The sequence below is a fragment of the Crocuta crocuta genome, unplaced genomic scaffold (assembly GCF_008692635.1).
Source record: "Crocuta crocuta isolate KB4526 unplaced genomic scaffold, BGI_CrCroc_1.0 scaffold830, whole genome shotgun sequence".
NCBI lineage: Eukaryota > Metazoa > Chordata > Mammalia > Carnivora > Hyaenidae > Crocuta > Crocuta crocuta.
The window spans coordinates 799,761-817,889 of NW_027531513.1; the positions used below are offsets into that span (position 1 = coordinate 799,761).

The following is an 18,129-nucleotide window of genomic DNA, read 5'->3' on the forward strand; positions in this document are numbered from 1 at the left end:
ATATGGAAACCAACCTGACAATAAACTATATTTTTTAAAAAAAGTTAAAATTGTAAAAGTTAAAGAGTGAAAAATCCGTTCCTATTTACAGGAGGCTAAAGAGACATAATAACTAAATTTATTAAGTGATCTTGAGGGGAGGAGTTAAGATGGCAGAGGTAGGAGGTAGGAGGTTGGAGGACCCTAAGCTAGATGGTGCTAGGCTGGTGAAGTGGGGTGGAGTCCCAGGAGTGACAGCGTGGACTGAGCATCCCCTAGATCTCAAGAAGGGTGGTGCCAAGTGCTGCACTGTTCCCAGGCACAGAGCAGGGACTCCAGCTGAGGCCAGCAGGCTGGGATGCTGACTTCCTGCTGTTTTCCATAAACTCCCAACCGCTGCAGGTCACATAACCACTTTCTTTGCACAGCAGGCAAACATTCAAAAGCACTGCAAAACCCTCTGCCAGAGGAACAGCAAGGTTCCACGCTCCTGGAGGCCCTAAAATTTGTAGTTTCCAAATTTAGTCATGTGCCAGAGATTAAAAAATAAATCAAAACAAAACCTTGGACATAGGCAAGGTGATGCAGTGTTCTGACGGAAACTGGGGACACAAGAGGGGTGACTAACTGCTCTTCTGTGAGGGTTCTGTGAAAAGTGGTGGGTAGGAACTTTCAGCTCCAGTATAGAACGAGGCACTACCATTGTCATCCAAACTGTCAGAAAGCCTTCTGTGAGAAAAACAGCACCACCTAGTGGAGACCAGAGCCATTTATACCAAGCCCCAACCCCCTGTGCCCTGAAGATGCAGGTGAACTTGCCTGAAATTCAGTGCAACAGTCTCCTCCCCCGAAAGACCAGCACAAACAACTAGCTCCTACCAAGTCTGATCAGAGTGCTGCAAAACCTCAGCTCTAGGGGAAATAGGATCCAGCTTCCTTTTTACTTTTATTCTTAAATGTTTATGTTTTTCTGTTTCTCTTTTTAATTCCTTCTTTAATTTTTTGTTATTTTTTCTTTATTTTTATATGCTTATGTTTTTTATTTTCATTTCATTTATTTATTTATTTTGAACTAGATTCGTATTTTAATTTTTTTAAGATTTTTTTTTAATGTTTACTTATTTTTGAGAGAGACAGAACATGTTTTGAGAGACAGAACATATGAGTGGAGGAAAAGCAGAGAGGAAAGGACACACAGAACCCCAAGCAGGCTCCACACCTCAACACGGAGCCCAACATGGGGACTGAACTCACAAACTGTGAGATCACGACCTGAGCCCAAACCAAGAGTCAGATACTTAACCAGCCGAGCCACCCAGGTGCCCCTGAATCTAGATTCTTCTAACAAGCAGACCAAAACACACCCAGGATCTCGTTTTCGGGAGTTTTTTTGCTTGTTTTTTTGTTTCTTTCACCTTCTTTTCTTTTCTGGACAAAAAGACGAGATGGAGAAATTCAGCCCAAAAGAATGAACACGAAATACATCTCCAGGCCAACTATTTAATCAGTACACATATAAGATGTCTGAACTACCATTTAAAACAACAATTATAAGGATACTAGCTAGGCTTGAAAAAAAACATAGAAGACACTAGAGAATCCCTTCCTGCAGATAAAAGAACTATAATCTCGTCAGGCTAAAACTAAAAATGTTAGAACCAAGATACAAACCCAAAGAGAGGCAATAAAAATGAGGATGGACAAAGCAGAGGAGCAACCAGTGACAGAAAAGATAAAATTATGGAAAATAATAAAGCTGAAAAGTGAGAAAGAAAAGAAAGGTAATAGATCACTCAGGTAGACTTAAAATGGAATAACATTTGTATCATAGAGAGTCCCAGTAATGAGGATAGAGAAAAGGGGGTAGGTTTATTCAAATAAATTACAGCTGAAAACTTCCCTAATCTGAAGGACACACAGACATCAAAATCCAAGAAGTACACAGAACTGCCATTAAATTCAACAAAAGCTGACCATCACCAAGGCATATCATGGTTAAATTCACAAAATACATACACAAGGAAAGAATCCTGAAAGCAACAAGGAAGAATAAGTCCTTAATCTTCAAGGGAAGACACATCAGGTTCGCAGCAGACGTGTCCCCAGAAACTTGGCAGGGCAGAGAGGAGTGGCAGAATATATTCAATGTGCTGAAAGGGAAAAATTGGCAGCCAAGAAAGAATTCTTTATCCAGCGAGACTGTCATTCAGACTACAAGGAGAGACAAAGAGTTTGTCAGACAAAAACTACAGGAGTTCATGACCACTAAACCAGCCCTGCAAGAAATTTTAAGGGGAAATCTGAATGGAGAAAAAAAGACCAAAAGCAACAGGACTAGAAAAGGACCAAAGATCATTATCAGAAACACCAACTCCACAAAACACAATGGCACTAAATTCCTATCTTTCAATAATCACTCTGAATGTAAATGGACTAAATACTGCAATCAAAATACATAGGGTATCAGAATGGATAAAAAAAAAAATAAGATCCACCTATGTGCTGCCTACAAGAGAGTCATTTTAGACCTAAAGATACCTGCAGATTGAAAGTAAGGGAATGGAGAACCACCTGTAATGCTAATGGACGACAAAAGAAAGCCAGAGTAGCTATAGTTGTATCAGACAAACTAGATTTTAAACCAAAGACTGTAACGAGAAATGTTACAGGGCGTTCCTGTAACATTCCTCATACAGAAATGAGGAAGGGCGTTGTATAATAATTAGGAGGTCTATTCATCAAGAAGAGCTAATGATTTTAAATATTTATGCCCCTGGGGCACCTGAGTGGCTCAGTCAGTTAAGCAGCTGACTCTGGCTCAGGTCATGATCCCACTACTCGAGAGTTCAAGTCCCTCACGGGGTATTGTGCTGACAGCTCAGAGCCTGGAGGCTGCTTCAGATTCTGTGTTTCCATCTCTCTCAGACCCTCTGCAGCTCACACTTTCTCTCTCTCTGTCTCTCTCTCTCACACAAAAATAAGTATTAAAAAATAAATACTTATGCCCCCAACTTGAAAACATCCAAATACATAAATCAGTTAATGACAAACATAAAGAAACTCATCAATAATAACACAATAATAGTAGGGGATTTTAACACCCTACTTACAGCAATAGACAGATTGTCTAAATAGAAAAATCAACAAGGAAACAATAGCTTTGAATGACACACTTAACCAGATGGACTTAATAGTTATTCAAAACATTTCAACCAGAAGCAACAGAATACATTTTTCTCGAGTGCACAAGGAACATGCTCCAAAAGAGATCACACACTGAGCCACAAATCAGCCCTCAACAAGTACAAAAGGACTGAGATCAAATCATGAATATTTTCAACACTATGAAACTTGAAGTCGACCATAAGAAAAAATTTGGAAAGCCCCACATCTGGCTCTGTGCTGACAGCTCAGAGCCTGGAGCCTGCTTTGGATTCTGTGTCTCCCTCTCTCTGTCTCTTTCCCAATGGGACTCTGTGTGTGTGTCTCTCTCTGCCAAAAATAAATCAACATTTAAAAAATTAAAAAAAAAAAATTAGGCAGCATGATGGAATTTGGTGGGAGGGTTAAAAATAGGCAGCACAAAAAAAAAAAATTAGGCAGCATGATGGAATTTGGTGGGAGGGTGATGGGCCTGTCCTGTTTCTTGACTATCACTGCATACATCAAAACTCATAGTACTATATACTAAAAAGGATAAACTTTACCACATATAAATTTTAAGTATATATTATGCTTAAAAGGAATGAGTTACTTTCATAGGCATCTCATTTTACTCTCAGTCAAATAAAAACTAGATAGGTACTTTACTCTCATTTTATAAGCAGGGAAACAAAACCATACAGTAAATAAATGAGCATACACATTACATATGGTAGCTTCAAAACTCTAGTCCAGATACACTGATTCTACACAAATCTTTTATTCTCTTAATTTTCTCATTTTCCACTAAACTTTATGGGCCACAATGTCCCTAACAATAAATAAGATCAAACGGGAAAAAAAGATCAAAGGGAAGGAGAGAGAAAGAAAAGACAAGTAGTGGAAGTGTGCCCATGAGAACTTGAACTTTGTCTTTACAAAATTAAAAATAGTCCATAATTGAAGAAGTCTGAATAGTGATTCAGTGATTCATACAGGCAACAAATTAACTGTCATTAAAGGATTAGCTGGTGATTTCTTCCATAAAATCTTCTCAATTTCTTAACACAAAGAAAAAGCAAAAGCAAACAAGATATTCACACGTAATCTTATAACTATTGGTACAATTTAAGCTATCCCTACTCTTTATAACAATATTGAGAATAACAACGATGGTGACTATAATACAGAATAAATTTTACAACTTTAAATAAATACTTGAGGATATTCCAAGATGCTATCACCCAAGGATGGAAAACAATAGAGAAGACTTTAAAGATACCTTTTTGGTTTCAGAATCAAAGAGGTGGCAGTATAAGGTTTGCCAACGAACATACTGTAAGCACAACAACTTGGGGGGGAAATTAAGCATAGTTCCTTTACCAAGAAGAAAAAGAAAAAAGTGCATCGGTACCAAAAATAGCATACTTCACCTAAAAACAGTGGCGTGGTTTCCTCTGAAGTAGTTGCATTAGGATCTGCCCCAGCTTCTAAAAGAATGTGTACAATCTTCCAATGTCCTTGACTTGCAGCAAGATGTAATGCACAAAAGCCCTCAAACGTCTTTGTCTTAATGTAGTTCTCAGATGAATCTAAGTAAAAATTAAAAAAAAAAGTCAACTGCAAGGTATCACTATTTCTTGTGATTAAAAAGCAAAGATCCCAAAAAGAATTTAATGAAATATTACAATGTAATTATAAACAGGAGGTCTAAGTTTAAACTTCTCTAGAAAATCAAGAAAAAGTTCTACTGGGGTCGTTGGTGTTCCTAACACACAAATTCTATTCACAAACTCATCTTCTATTCTCTAAATTTTGGTGGGTAGGGAAGGCGGTGGCAGGAGTTGAAAAATAACACAACAAAGCAAGATCTGAAGAGGACATGCACCAAAGATTCACTTAAGCAGGATTTACTGAAATATTACAATTTTATTTTTTTTTTAATTTCTAAGTTTCAATGAGAGGAATAGTCTCAACCCAAACATGACTTTCTTGTAGTCAACTAATAACATGAAGGTTGTTTAAAATACTCCTTTTCTAACTTTTGAGTATAGTGAACTAATGAAGANAATATATTTCTAAAATAATAAAATGTACGCCAAAGAAATCAACCAGTGGCATACATACAGCTTCGACATTAAGGTTTCTGGGGTTCATCTGTTATGAAAATTTCAAGGTTCTGGTAACATTAAAATTATATAAATAATGGTTACATCAAAATTTTTGTTGTAAATTTTGTTTTTTACATCAAAATTCTGATCCTCTGCCCCTTCTCTCTGCCTCTTTCTCCCTCTCTCAAAAATAAACTTTAAATAAATAAATTTTAAATATTAAAAAAAAGTTTAAAAGTCTCAAACTTTGCAGATGCACAACTAAACCGCAAAATAGAGCAGTTATACTTTTAAAGTTCCTATCACAAAGTGTTTCCCAGATTAGTCAGAAACTGACCTTTATTCAGATATCCACAAAACTACATATAAAGTTATGAGAAAAACCAGGAACACATACATATATATAGATACACAGACAGCTTCTATTTTTTAAAATGTTTATTTATTTTGAGAGAGAGACTGCAAGCAGGGGTAGGAGGGATGCAGAGAGAAATCTCAAGCAGGCTCCATGCTGCCAACACAGAGCGTGATGTGGGGCTTGATCCCATGAATCATGAAATCATGACTGAGCCAAAATCAAGAGTCAGAAGCTTAACCAACTGAGCCACTCAGGTACCCCACAAAGATAGCTTCTTAATTTTTTTTTTACTGTTTTTTATTCTTTTTTTTTTTTTAAGAGAGGAAGAGAGACAGAGAGCTGGGGAGGTGCAGACAGAGAGGGAGACACAGAGTCCGAAGCAGGCCCCAGGCTCTGAGCTGTCAGCACAGAACCCCATGGGGGGCTGGAACCTACCACCTGCGAGATCATGACCTGAGCCGAAGTCATAACTTAACCAAATGAGCCACCCAGGCAACTGCACACTGACACAGCTTCTAAATGGGAAATCAAAATATTATGAAGATGTGCATTCTTTTCAAAATAACTGATAAATTTATTATAATTGTAATCAAAATGTGAGAAGAGCTGGTTGTGATTTGGTTGGTTGCTTTTATACTTGATAAAGTGATAGAGATAGTGGAGGACAGGTAAGAATAACAAGTTAGAAGAATAAAGAAAGCAAGTACTGAGGAGACTAGACTTACTGCATACACTAAACGAGGTCTTAAAGTTAGAATAAGGAAAACAATGTGGCCATGATACAAACGCAGAGAGTAGGGTGCCCATCAGAGAGAGGAGGCGCAGGAGCCACAGAAGCAAAAAGAGACTTAAGAGATGATGGCTAAAAAGTAGCTGACCTAAACCAGTCTTGCATTAGATATCCTGAGGCACTTTCTTTTAGCAAGAAGGATGTTCTCTTCCACTGAGAAAGAAGAGAGATAAAACTTAATCCTAGCCATTTAAAATACTGTCTAACACAAAGAGTAACCCTTACCTAATATATGTAATTAAAAAAAAAAAATCAAACAGATGGAGGCAGTGGCAGAATCTCAGGATAGAATGGAGACTGTGACAAAAGCATCTAATTGGATTACAAATGGATGACACTTTAGAAAATGGTTTTATGACCAGAAACTGTAAGGCTAAAGACAAAAGGAACTGTATATACACACTGTAGTCTAGTTGGTAAAGTTGTTTATCATAAGGGAAAAGATTAATAATTCTGAAACCACCATATATATACAATAATATCAAATAAACAAACAAATAATTGGGGCGCCTGGGTGGCTTAGTTGGTTAAGCGTCCGACTTTCGCTTAGGTCACGGTTCATGGGTTCGAGCCCCGTGTCGGGCTCTGTGCTGACAACCAGCTCAGAGCCTAGAGCCTGTTCCAGAGTCCGTATCTCCCTCTCTCTCTGACCCTCCCCTGCTCACGCTGTCTCTCTCTCTCCTAGAAATAAATAAAAATATTTAAAAAACAAAAACAAAAAAAACACAAATAATTGGTAGAGAGTGACAGGTCTCTCACTATTGAAAATGGAGGTTACAAATAAGCAAAGGAGGAAGGCTAGAATGAACCAAATGGTACTAGATTAGATCCAGATATCAGTATGAACTCATACTTAGCCTCAATAGAGAATACAGATGGATGGATACTGTAATGCTTATAGGTATGTGTATACACATGGGTTAGAATAAATATATTTCTTAGCTGTCTGCTAAAAGGGCTTAAAAAGCAATGACATACCAGTAGCAACAAGCACATTCAGTGCCTAAATCTCAGTTTTGAGACCATTCTCCAGTAAAAGGAACCAGGCCTCCCAAGAAAATGGCTGATTCTAGAAATGGCAAACAGAATTTACAAAATGAGAGCATCTTCTAGGTCCAGAAAGTAAACAACTGCTCAGAAAACAAAACATGGGGGCAGGTCAAAGAAACACAAGAGCCAATATTAAAGGGCACCCCATGATGAAACCTAGAACCTGAGCAACAAAATAAAATATCATATTGGATTATAATCCAATGTATAAAATAAATATACATGAGTCCAGGCAGATATAAATGACTGAATAAATAAATAAGAAAGGAGCAATATTGTAAATATCAGATAAATTAAGCAATCTATGTAGATACGCTCCTCCCACCTCCAAGGAAGGGAGCTTAATTCCCACATGAATATTTTGAGGGGCATCGTTCGTTATTTGCAAACACACCCATCTTAGGAAAGGGAAAAAATACTCCTGTCCAATTTTATCTATGAAGATCGAAAAGAAAAGAAAAGAAAAGAAAAGAAAAGAAAAGAAAAGAAAAGAAAAAAAAGAGAAAAGAGAAGAGAAGAGAAGAGAAGAGAAGAAAAGAAAAGAAAAGAAAAGAAAAGAAAAGAAAAGAAAAGAAAAGAAAAGAAAAACGAAACGAAAAGGCCCTTCTCATGCAGGATGAAATATAGTGAAGTCAGTTAACTACTAGGTTGAGATCTTAAAAGATTTCACCTATAAGGGAAAAAAAGATACATTTGAATAACTTATCTCTAAAACCACTGGACCAGGAAACTCTAGTGGATTTGTGGTTAAAGGATTTAGGCTGCAAGCCTGGCTCCACCAGTTCTATTTTGGGTTACTTTTTGGGCAAATTACTCACACTCAGGACAAAACAGCTGGCCTAAACCCTACAAGGGGTTCAACAGAATTACAAAATTTATGTACTGTCACAGTTGTTACAAATTAAGGAAAGTCTCCAAAACACCATTTTGAGAAAGTTTTCAGGACGCAATACAAACTCGTTTTGGAAGTTCTAATGATAAACTGCCCTCCTTGATTGGTACGCAGGAACCAAGGGGACCTTACCTATCTTGTATTGGACCATCAACCACCATCCTCGTTCTCATCCTTTCCTTTACAAGGATTCTTGGGAAAACGGCTCATAAAACTGTTTTTAATGCCTTAACTTCTACTTAATTCTCAATGGAGGGCAAAGCAGTTTCTGCTTCTGTTCTACTTACTGCAATTTTAAATGTAAAGGCATTAAGGAGTTCATAATGGATAAACCCGTAATGGGCACTTTGGTTCTGTGATGACAACTTGTGAGTTCTTTCTTGGCTGCACCTTGAGGATTGGGGCCATGTCACCTGGACCAATGCCAGCCAGATGACATGTGGGCAGCAACGACAAGAGTTGACTTTAACATTCTGGCAATGATACCACAACCCTGTGATTCCTAACATAAAGTGTACTTTTACTTATAAATAGTAAACTTGCTTTCTTGTTTGAGAAAGGGTAAACTTTTATTTTGTTTTAAGAAAGAAAGCAAAACTACATGGTTTTAAGTAGATGTTAAATACTCATTAACGTGGGTTAAATATGAAGATCAGAACCTTATCTCAACAGTTCAGCCACAATTTAATGATAGCCAAACACATTTAAGATGTGCCAATCACAAAGAGTGATGAATGTCCATTTCAGGTAGCTAAAAAAGTCCAAGTACTTTGCACAATCATTACGCTTTACATAGCAATTCTAAGAAAAGGCTGGGTATAAGATAATTTCCACCACAAACATTTTCACTATGTGCAAAATTTTCAGACAACCTTTTAAAGACTTCATTGTGCATATAGGATGAAGGGAAGAAGTCAGTGGAGAGGAAGAGGTTTGAAGGCATTATAAAGACACTAGACACTATAAAAAATTAAAAGACTAGGAGAAAATATATGAAATAACTGAAATATATATAACAGCAAAGGATTAATGTCCAGAATACATAGACTTCTTTAAAGACAAAGTTTGCCCGGAAGTCCCAAAGAGAGTAAAACGAACACAGAAAAATGCAGACTTAAAAGGAGACCCAGAGTTCTGATGATATCGTTTTGAATAGGAGCATATGGAAGCACTTAAAGGGTCCTATCACTCAGACTTAGCATTTACATAAGCACAAAGTCCCTTCTTTTTTCTGAAGTTTTTAAAAATTTTTCTTTAGGGGCGCCTGGGTGGCTTAGTCGGTTAAGCGTNATAAAAAATAAAAATAAAAATTTTTCTTTAAATTCCAGTTAACATACAACATCATATCCATTTCAGGTGTACAGTGATTCAACACTTACATACAACACCTGGTGCTCATCATAACATATTTCGGTTCTTTGTGCAAACTAGTTTGAATTATTTCTTTCATTCATTACTGAAAAAGTTCTGATTAATACTATGGCTAACTTAGCAGTGTCCACCAATATTTTAACTTTGTATATTTCTTGCACCAGCACTTTCACTTTTAAAACTCCATTCTGTAGAAATATACACCTATGTGCACGAAGTTACAATATAAGGAGGTTAACTGAAGCACCACTTATAAGAGCCCATCAACAGGAGAATGATTAAATATATTACATATATACTATTAAATACCATGCAAAAGTTCTTTTACTCAGAACAAAATAGGGAGCTATTGCAAAATTCTGAACAGAAGAGAGAGCCATTAGTCTGACCTACTGTAAAAGGATCCCTTTGATACACTAAAACTAGATAGATTATAGTAGGATGAGGAAGAAGTAAGAGCAGAAACCGAGGTTAGGATGCTTTTAGAGCAGTCCAGGCAAAGAGATATGTGATTCAGCCCAAGGTCTTAGTGGTTGTCAGGTGGTGAGAAGTGATGTGAATTTATGTATACACACACACACACTCACACACACACACACTCACACACACACACACATACATACACATTTGCTGACTGGGTGAGGGATGTAAGAAAGAGGAAGTAATTAAAGATGGCCCAGTTTCTGGCCTGAGCTGGAATGATGGAATGTTTCTAATCTTACAGCTAGACAAACTGAAGAACAACAGGTTTAAAAGACCTGTCCTAAGTGGTGAACTCAGCCAAACCCAGGTCCATCTGAACACAACTCTTAATCATTATGCAATGGTGCCTATTTGTCTAATGACCTTCAGCATCTATTATCATGCCCAATATGACCGCGTCCAATATTTTAACTAATAAAAAGTACTATGAATCACCTCATATTTGCCAAATAAAAATATTTGTTGGTGATATGCTACAATTTATTATAAGATTTTTAAGTGACCTTTAGTCAGTAAATGGTTTAATACTGAATGGCATGATTAATTTCCACTGAAGATCATTTTTGCCCTCCAAGATGTAAAGATTCAAGAAATCTCAGCGTCTGTTAACTGAACTTCCGAAAAGGAAAGAAGACAAGCAAACTTGTTATCTGTAGTAACACTTTACACAGAAAGTTAAAGTGCAAAAAATACATATGCACATTAAATTTCTAATTAATCCATATTGCATTTGAATGCTCTTCTCCCACTTGAATGAGAAGACCATCTCTAATTTTTAGGCTAGATTCTGGATCCAAACTGAAGAGACAGTAAAATAAAACCTTTCTAAGTATCTAAGATGCTTCCATTCTTTTTGTGTAGACTTGAGTGCTTTCATACTTTACTACACTAATAAAAGGTATGGTTGTTTTTTTTTTTTTTTTTTTTTTTTTTTTTTTTTTTTTTAAGTTTATTTAGGCTCCATGCTGCCAGCACAGAACTCCACACAGGGCTCAATCTTATGAACCATGAAATCATGACCTGAGCACAAATTAAGAGTCAGTGGTCCCTTAACCAACTGAGTGACCTAGGTGTCCATAAAAGGTACATTTTAAGAATCTCTGACAGTTTACTAATATTAGATGAAGTTCAAGGAGACAGAATTTATATAATAAAAGATACTTTTATGTATACCAGAGGAGCTATAAAGGACAGGAGAATTATGAATTAAATAAGACAGGTATAGCCAAGTATAAAGAAAAACAAAAATGTCAAACTTGTTTTGGAAACTTTTAAGATTAACCCATAATACTAGTTAACTGGTACAGATATAAAGATGCCACTGTCACCAATAAGCAGAAGAGACCTCACTTCACTTCTCAAGACTAAAAACACTTATTCCTCTTCATCACCCTTAGCTCTATGCTATCTAGACCTTTTACAAAGTAGTCACCTACCTTTCCTCACTGGTCAATGTTCCTGAACTTGAATCTTCCAGATAAGTTTACATTGTAATCTGTTTTAAAAGGCAGAGGATCTGAATAAAGTATGGACTTTAGTTAATTTACAAAAGGAGAGATGGGCCATAAGAACACATAAAATATTGAGAGAGAGAGAGAGAAAGAAAGACAGACAGAGAGAGAGAGACAGAGAAAGAGACAGAGTGTGAACAGGGGAGGGGCAGAGAGAGAAAGAGAGAGAGTGAGGCATAAAATACAAAGCAGGCTCCCAGCTGTCAGCACAGAGCCCAACACAGGGCTGGAACTCAGGGATGGCGAGATCATGACCAGAGCAAGTAAGATGTTTAACAGACTCAGCCACCCACCAAAGTGCCCCTTATGAAATATTTTTTATTTAAAGAGACCTATAGGGGCGAATGGGTGGCTCATTCGGTTAAGCGTCCGACTTCGGCTCAAGTCATGATATCACGGTTCGTGGGTTTGAGCCCCGCGTTGGGCTCTGTGCTGACAGCTAGTTCAGAGCCTGGAGCCTACTTCAGATTCTGTGTCTCCCTCTCTCTCAGATCCTCCCTTGCTCATGCTGTCTCTCTCTCTCTCTCCCTCAGAAATAAATAAAACATTTTTAAAAAATGAATAAATAAATAAAGTGAATTATAGCCTTTCTGTCCCATTTTAGTCTTTTTAGTTAGTGAATCAAATAACAAAATCTGATAGAATTTTGGACATTAGTTCCAACTATAGAGAACAATCAAATTCATGGAAGATAGCAACCAAAAATGTTACAACCTCCTAAAATAAGTCATATGGTTGCTTCCTAATTCTGGTAAACTAGATTTATCTAAAGTTTATTTCATAATAGTGAACTCTAATAAAAATACAGTGAGATAATTTTATTTGACCAGTTGTATCAACTAGTCCCATAGCTGTGTGTGGTTATCTTACCCTTCAAAAACATCAAGCCTAAAACTGAACAGTCATTAAAAATGAAGGTATATATGTATATGTGTATACACACACACTGGAAAATTACTCAGCCATCAAAAAGAATGAAATCTTGGGGCACCTGGGTGGCTCAGTCGGTTAAGTGTCCGGCTTTGGCTCAGGTCATGATCTCACGGTTAGTGGGTTCCAGCCCCACATCGGGCTCTGTGCTGACAGCAAGCTCAGAGCCTGGAGCCTGTTTCAGATTCTGTACCTCTCTCTCTCTGACCCTCCCATGCTCACGCTCTCTCTCTCTCTCTCTCTCTCCCACTCAGAAATAAAAACATTAAAAAAAAAAAAAATGAAATCTTGCCATTTGCAATGAAGTGGATGTAGCTAGAGTATATAATGCTAAGTAAAATAAATCAAAGCAAGACAAATATCATATGATTTCACTCATATATGGATTTGAAGAAACAAAACAGATGAGCATATATATGGGAAGGGGAAAAAGGAGAGAAAGGGGCTGCCTGGGTGGCTCAGTCACTTAAGCACTGGAGTCTTAATTTCAGCTCAAGTCATGATTCCACATTTCATGAGACTGAGCCCCACGTTAGACTCTGCACTGACATCATGGAGCCTGCTTAGGATTCTCTCTCTCCCTCTCTTTGCCCCTCCCCCACTCACATTCCCTCTCTCTCAAAACAAATAAATACACTTAAAAAAAAAAAAAAAAGAGTGGTTCTATATGTAGTAAATAATGTACGGGTTCCTGGATGGCTCAGTCAGTTAAGCAGCTGACTCTTGCTTTTGGCTCAGGTTGTGATCTCTCAGCTTTGTGGGTTCAAGCTCTGCATGGGGCTCTGCAGTGTCAGTGCAGAGACTGCTGGGGATTCTCTCTCTCTCTCCCTCTTTCTCCCCTCCCCAACTTGCACTGTCTCTCTCAAAATAAATAGACTTAGGGGAAAAAAAGTAAATCAAGCATCCAGTATAATGACTGTTACAAAGCTGTGCTCAATTACCATTATCCCCCCACCCTACCACCATCTCCTATCAGAATCTCTCATGTAGTCTCTTACTGAGTCCTCTCAGTAGTGAGTTGGCAAATGTGTCACTGGCTCTCAGGTGAAAAAAAAAAAAGTTTATAGCTTTGGTTTATAGCACTGGTTGATTTCTGCTGTGTAAATATTCCCACTTGGCTGATCTCAGGTTACAAGCATAAAGTCAACTAAATACAGATTTGGAAAGAGATGTGCAGTAGCACATAGTTACTCTCTGTTCCATTATCCTGTTTTATTCTATCTACAACACTTTTATGTTTTGAAATTATCTGTCTCCTCTGATAGGATTATAAGTATCATAAAGGCAGGGACCTTGTTTATCCTGTTCTCTAGTGTCAACTCAGCAAAGAAAAAAAAGTTAAAGTAATTGTAAAGATTCCATTAAGGAAACTGAAAAATATTAAAAAAAAAAAAAAAAAAAAGACTAACTCAAACAAAGCACTCACACCCTCAATTTCAATAACATTACTCCTTCTGTTTGGAAAAGGAAGAAGGAATAAACATGAGTAACTACCAAATCCTTAAAAGAGCAGACTACTTTTGCCATATCATCTAGCTCAAATAATAAAAATGGGCCAGGCACAGCAAGTTACACAGAAGGGACAACATTTATAGATGTCCGGCTGGAACACCATACAGGCAACGGTGGCAATCTCACCATTCTTAATAATGCACAGGCAGGTCTTTTATGGCCATGGAAGAGGAAAACAAATACTGTGGTTATTAAGTCATATATTACCTTTTTTATGTTTTATTAATCCAGCTTGTAGGCCCAGCTCCCATACCTTGAATGTACTTTACCTGCATTAATTAACATCCGTAAACATTCTACGGAGTTGTGATAAGCTGCTTCATGAATTGGCATCCATCCCCTGTTATCAGCAACATCAACGCTATGTCCCTTTCTGAGCAGTTTTCTTAAGACTTTAACATTGCCTTCCCTGGCAGCAAGTCCAACCGTGGAGCACGTGTAAGAGTAAGCCTCTGTAAAATCCATTCGTTTGACCAGTCTACAAAACAAGGCAGAAAGAAAACACTATAGACAATAAAACAACACTGAGCTCCCAGAGATTAGCAGATAGAAACACGCTTGTTCCGCAACTCTCACAGGAGGCAGAGGAAAAGCCTGAGGTGGAAAAAGCAACCTGTCATGCCACACGGTCTGCTAGCGTCTTGACCAGGAAGTGTCTCTGGGGAACTGGGATTCCCTGAAATGCTCTTATTAAAGAAGTCAAGGGAGTTTTAAGTGTTCTGTCATTCCTTCTCTGGAAATGTCTGAGCAGCTCCTTCCTGCAGGCTTCCGCTCCTGTTCATACCCCACTAAAATGCATTCACCGCAACTCTGTAGATGAGGGAGCTAAACACCTCCAGTTAATCTCAAATATGTACTCTATTATGTAGAGATGGTCATTTAACTAACAATAATGCTTAGCCTCAAGAATCTGTAGCCCTCTCCAGGAAAAAGCTAAACCCAAAAAGGAATGAAGGAGATTTATTGAAAAGAATAAAGATAAGTAATAATTGTAGTTTTTCTGCTGGTCCTTTCCAAAAGGGGCTAAACATTCATGTTCTCTTTCTTTGATGAAACAGTCCTACTTACAGGATATACTGAATATACTGGAACGAACCAGATGAGTCAAGCTTTCCTAGACCAACCCATAAAGTTCTCCACAGCATTAGTGAACTTTTCCTCATCATCTCCCTCCAAAGCTCATTTGACGTTCCCCTGGACTCAACGTGCAGTATAGCTCTCAGTATATGACTCCCACAAAGAGAGTTTCTTGTTAATCCCACTATGAGGCTAAGGTTCAGGATTCTCAGGGGAAGAGTTCTCTCCCAAGGGGCAGTCCTTCTCAGTAAAACTTCTATCCCAGCCTTCCTTAGTTTTTTTAAGGATCTTGGGAAATGGTTCAGGATATGCCAACATGTCTAGTCCAATGCAGATGGAAAACTTTCTAGAACTACATTGTAAATAAATTACCCAGAAAATGACAGTTAAAAAAAAAAAAAAGAAAAGTTAAAAAGAAAGCACAGAGCATTTCCTGTAGGAAATTTAAATTTATCCATGGTCACATTTACATATAAAACTGTAACTGCGGAAAGTTGATTCTATGGTGAGGCAAACACTAGCATTAGCTATGGATTAATCTGATTGGATCAACTGATCCATTACTAGGAAAGTAAAAGATATTTACTACAGAACATTAATTATGCAGTTGACAGCTACTTACTGAGCACCAACTAGCTGATCAATAATATGGAGGATATAAAGATAATACAAATTTATGTACAGTCTCAGAGAAATGATAAATACGTGTGATTCAAAATAGAAGGAAGAAAGTGCTCTACGAGAAGTACAGATAAAGAGCCATGGGTAGTCAAAGGGAGAAAACAACTTCAACTTGTGAGGGATGTGAGCTGGGCCCCAAAGTACAGGAAGGATCTGACAAGGAAACAATGGGCAGAGGAGCATTCCTAAGGAGAACAAAAGACATGATTATGTAAATGAACAAAAAAGGTTGAGTAAGAGACAGTGAATAAAGCAAACAGTTCACTTTCGAAGGAGGATTAGGTAAACAAAGAATAAGAGCTTACAGTGTGAGAAATATGCCCACTGACCCAATCAAAGGAGGGATGCCGAGACTAGAGGAAGTTGAGGCAAGGCTTTAATCAATGTTCTTGCAAGAGAGGGTGTCTGAGGGCACTTACAGCAGGCAATTTATCTTAGTGTGAAGTCCCTTCCCCAATTCCTCATTGGCTGAGTACTACAGAGGTTACAGCCTTACCCAGATGTTGCCCGATGCCCATGTAAGGCAAAAAGTAGTCTGAAATAAACGTACATTACTTTAGGTGAGGCACAGAGACTTCAGTTCTTTGGCGAGTGCTCATGCAAAGCCCGAAAATATAAGCCCACAAAATGGGAGGGGGGGGTGGGTGAGAAGAACCAGGAAGTGAAGTATCTAAGAGTTTAGGACTCCACTGTCATGGGTGCGGTGTTGTTAACTAGAAAGCACAGCTTTTATGTGGTATTTCTGAAAATGAATCATCTCGCTTACTTCTCACAATCCCTCCTCTTCTCTTCTAAATTGATTCCAATTTCATTTATAGGTTAATTTGGGTACAAGGCAGAGACATTTGTTTTTTGAAAGCAATCTTACACCTGAGGGGGTCTGCTGTGGTCAGCAGCTCCCAGCATTGTTCTAAAATACGTTTTGTTTTTGTTTTCCACCCAGGGACCTCGGGTCCTAACCTTTCTGTCTCTGTCTAGTGAATCCCATCTTTTTCTATCATATTCCCTTCTTTGAACAGCTGACTCCTAACTGCTATGAGGAACTGGGATGACAACTACTTCCTGCTGCAAGGAGGCAATGACAGGAGTAGAGCAGTCAGGGCAAGTTCAGAGCTCAATCCTGAGGTCCAAAATAATGGGACGGTATTTGGAACATCTGGGCTAGCAAAATTTTATTATTTTTCTAGCATATGCAAAGCTTCTACAAATGACATACAAAGAGAATATTAGACCAACAAGCATTAATATTCCAAATGCAATGTCTCCTAGGGAGGCGGTCACACCATGGAAAGTAAAGACACAACCGTAGCCATCCACAAACTCCCTAATCTGTCTGGTCTTTTTTTTTTTTTTTTTTTAATTTAACTATAGCTTTTCCTCCCTCTTCCATAGTTATTCGGATCTTGTGATATTGTTGCTTAGAATAACTAAATATTTGAACTACTTTTTGGATCTCAATCCTCAAATCTTTCTTTGGCCATCAGCTTCAATAGGAACAACTCCATGAGGCATATTTAATTTTACATCAAAGGAAAGACCAATTATCGATAGATACTACATGTTTAGGTAATCGTTTATCCCTCCTGGAGCTAGTAGCACTACAGTCCCTAATTCAGTCATAATGTCTCTTTCTAGCAAGTGAGTGAGGCTCTCTGGCATTATCAAAAAATGTGGGGAAAAAAAGTCTCCGAATATACACCCCAGGGGCTGAGAGAAAACTTAAGTCGTTAAGTTTTCTTGAATTGTTTGTTACACTGAATTTGGATGATTGGCCAGGAGTGGGAATCAACCAGATTTCCTTCTATTTCAGGACTTACCCAAGGCTCTGGGTTTCCAGTGGACAGATGGTTCCAGGGAGCCACGATGAAGAGCCTCAGGCCCCATTCATTCCTTTCAGGGACACTGGTTATCTGAACCCTCACACGTTGAGGTCCCTAAGGGCATTCTGATTTTCCACTGACTGTCTCCACACAAAGTGCATGGCTTATGGGGTTTCGACTTCATTTGTTCCCTCTGAGGACATTCTCGTTTCCAGTGCCCTGAACAGCCACATAAACAGCACTTGGTGCCAGGACCTCGGGAAGTCTGGTCTGACATAGTAATATACTATGTAATATACCTAATTGGTAGCTCATAAGAGCTCCTCCAGGATTCCTTCCAGGCCAAGAGACAACTTTTGGAGCTTCATTTGAGTATCTGCTGTTCATAGAGTGACAAATCTGTCTTTTAGAATGGTATCAGCT

At 38.1% G+C, this 18,129-nt stretch overlaps 1 protein-coding gene across 2 annotated transcripts in view; it reads right to left on the reverse strand.

Moving 5' to 3' along the window:
* ASB3 (ankyrin repeat and SOCS box containing 3) overlaps nt 1-18,129 on the reverse strand; it is a 117,120-nt gene that overhangs the window by 64,325 nt on the left and 34,666 nt on the right. For both annotated transcript variants that reach the window (XM_077772356.1, XM_077772355.1), the window contains exons 2-3: nt 14,398-14,606; nt 4,554-4,712 (exon numbers count right to left, since the gene is read on the reverse strand). In XM_077772356.1, coding sequence (XP_077628482.1) covers nt 4,554-4,712; nt 14,398-14,593 — 355 coding nt within the window. In that variant the 5' untranslated portion in view covers nt 14,594-14,606. The remainder of the gene's footprint in view (nt 1-4,553; nt 4,713-14,397; nt 14,607-18,129) is intronic.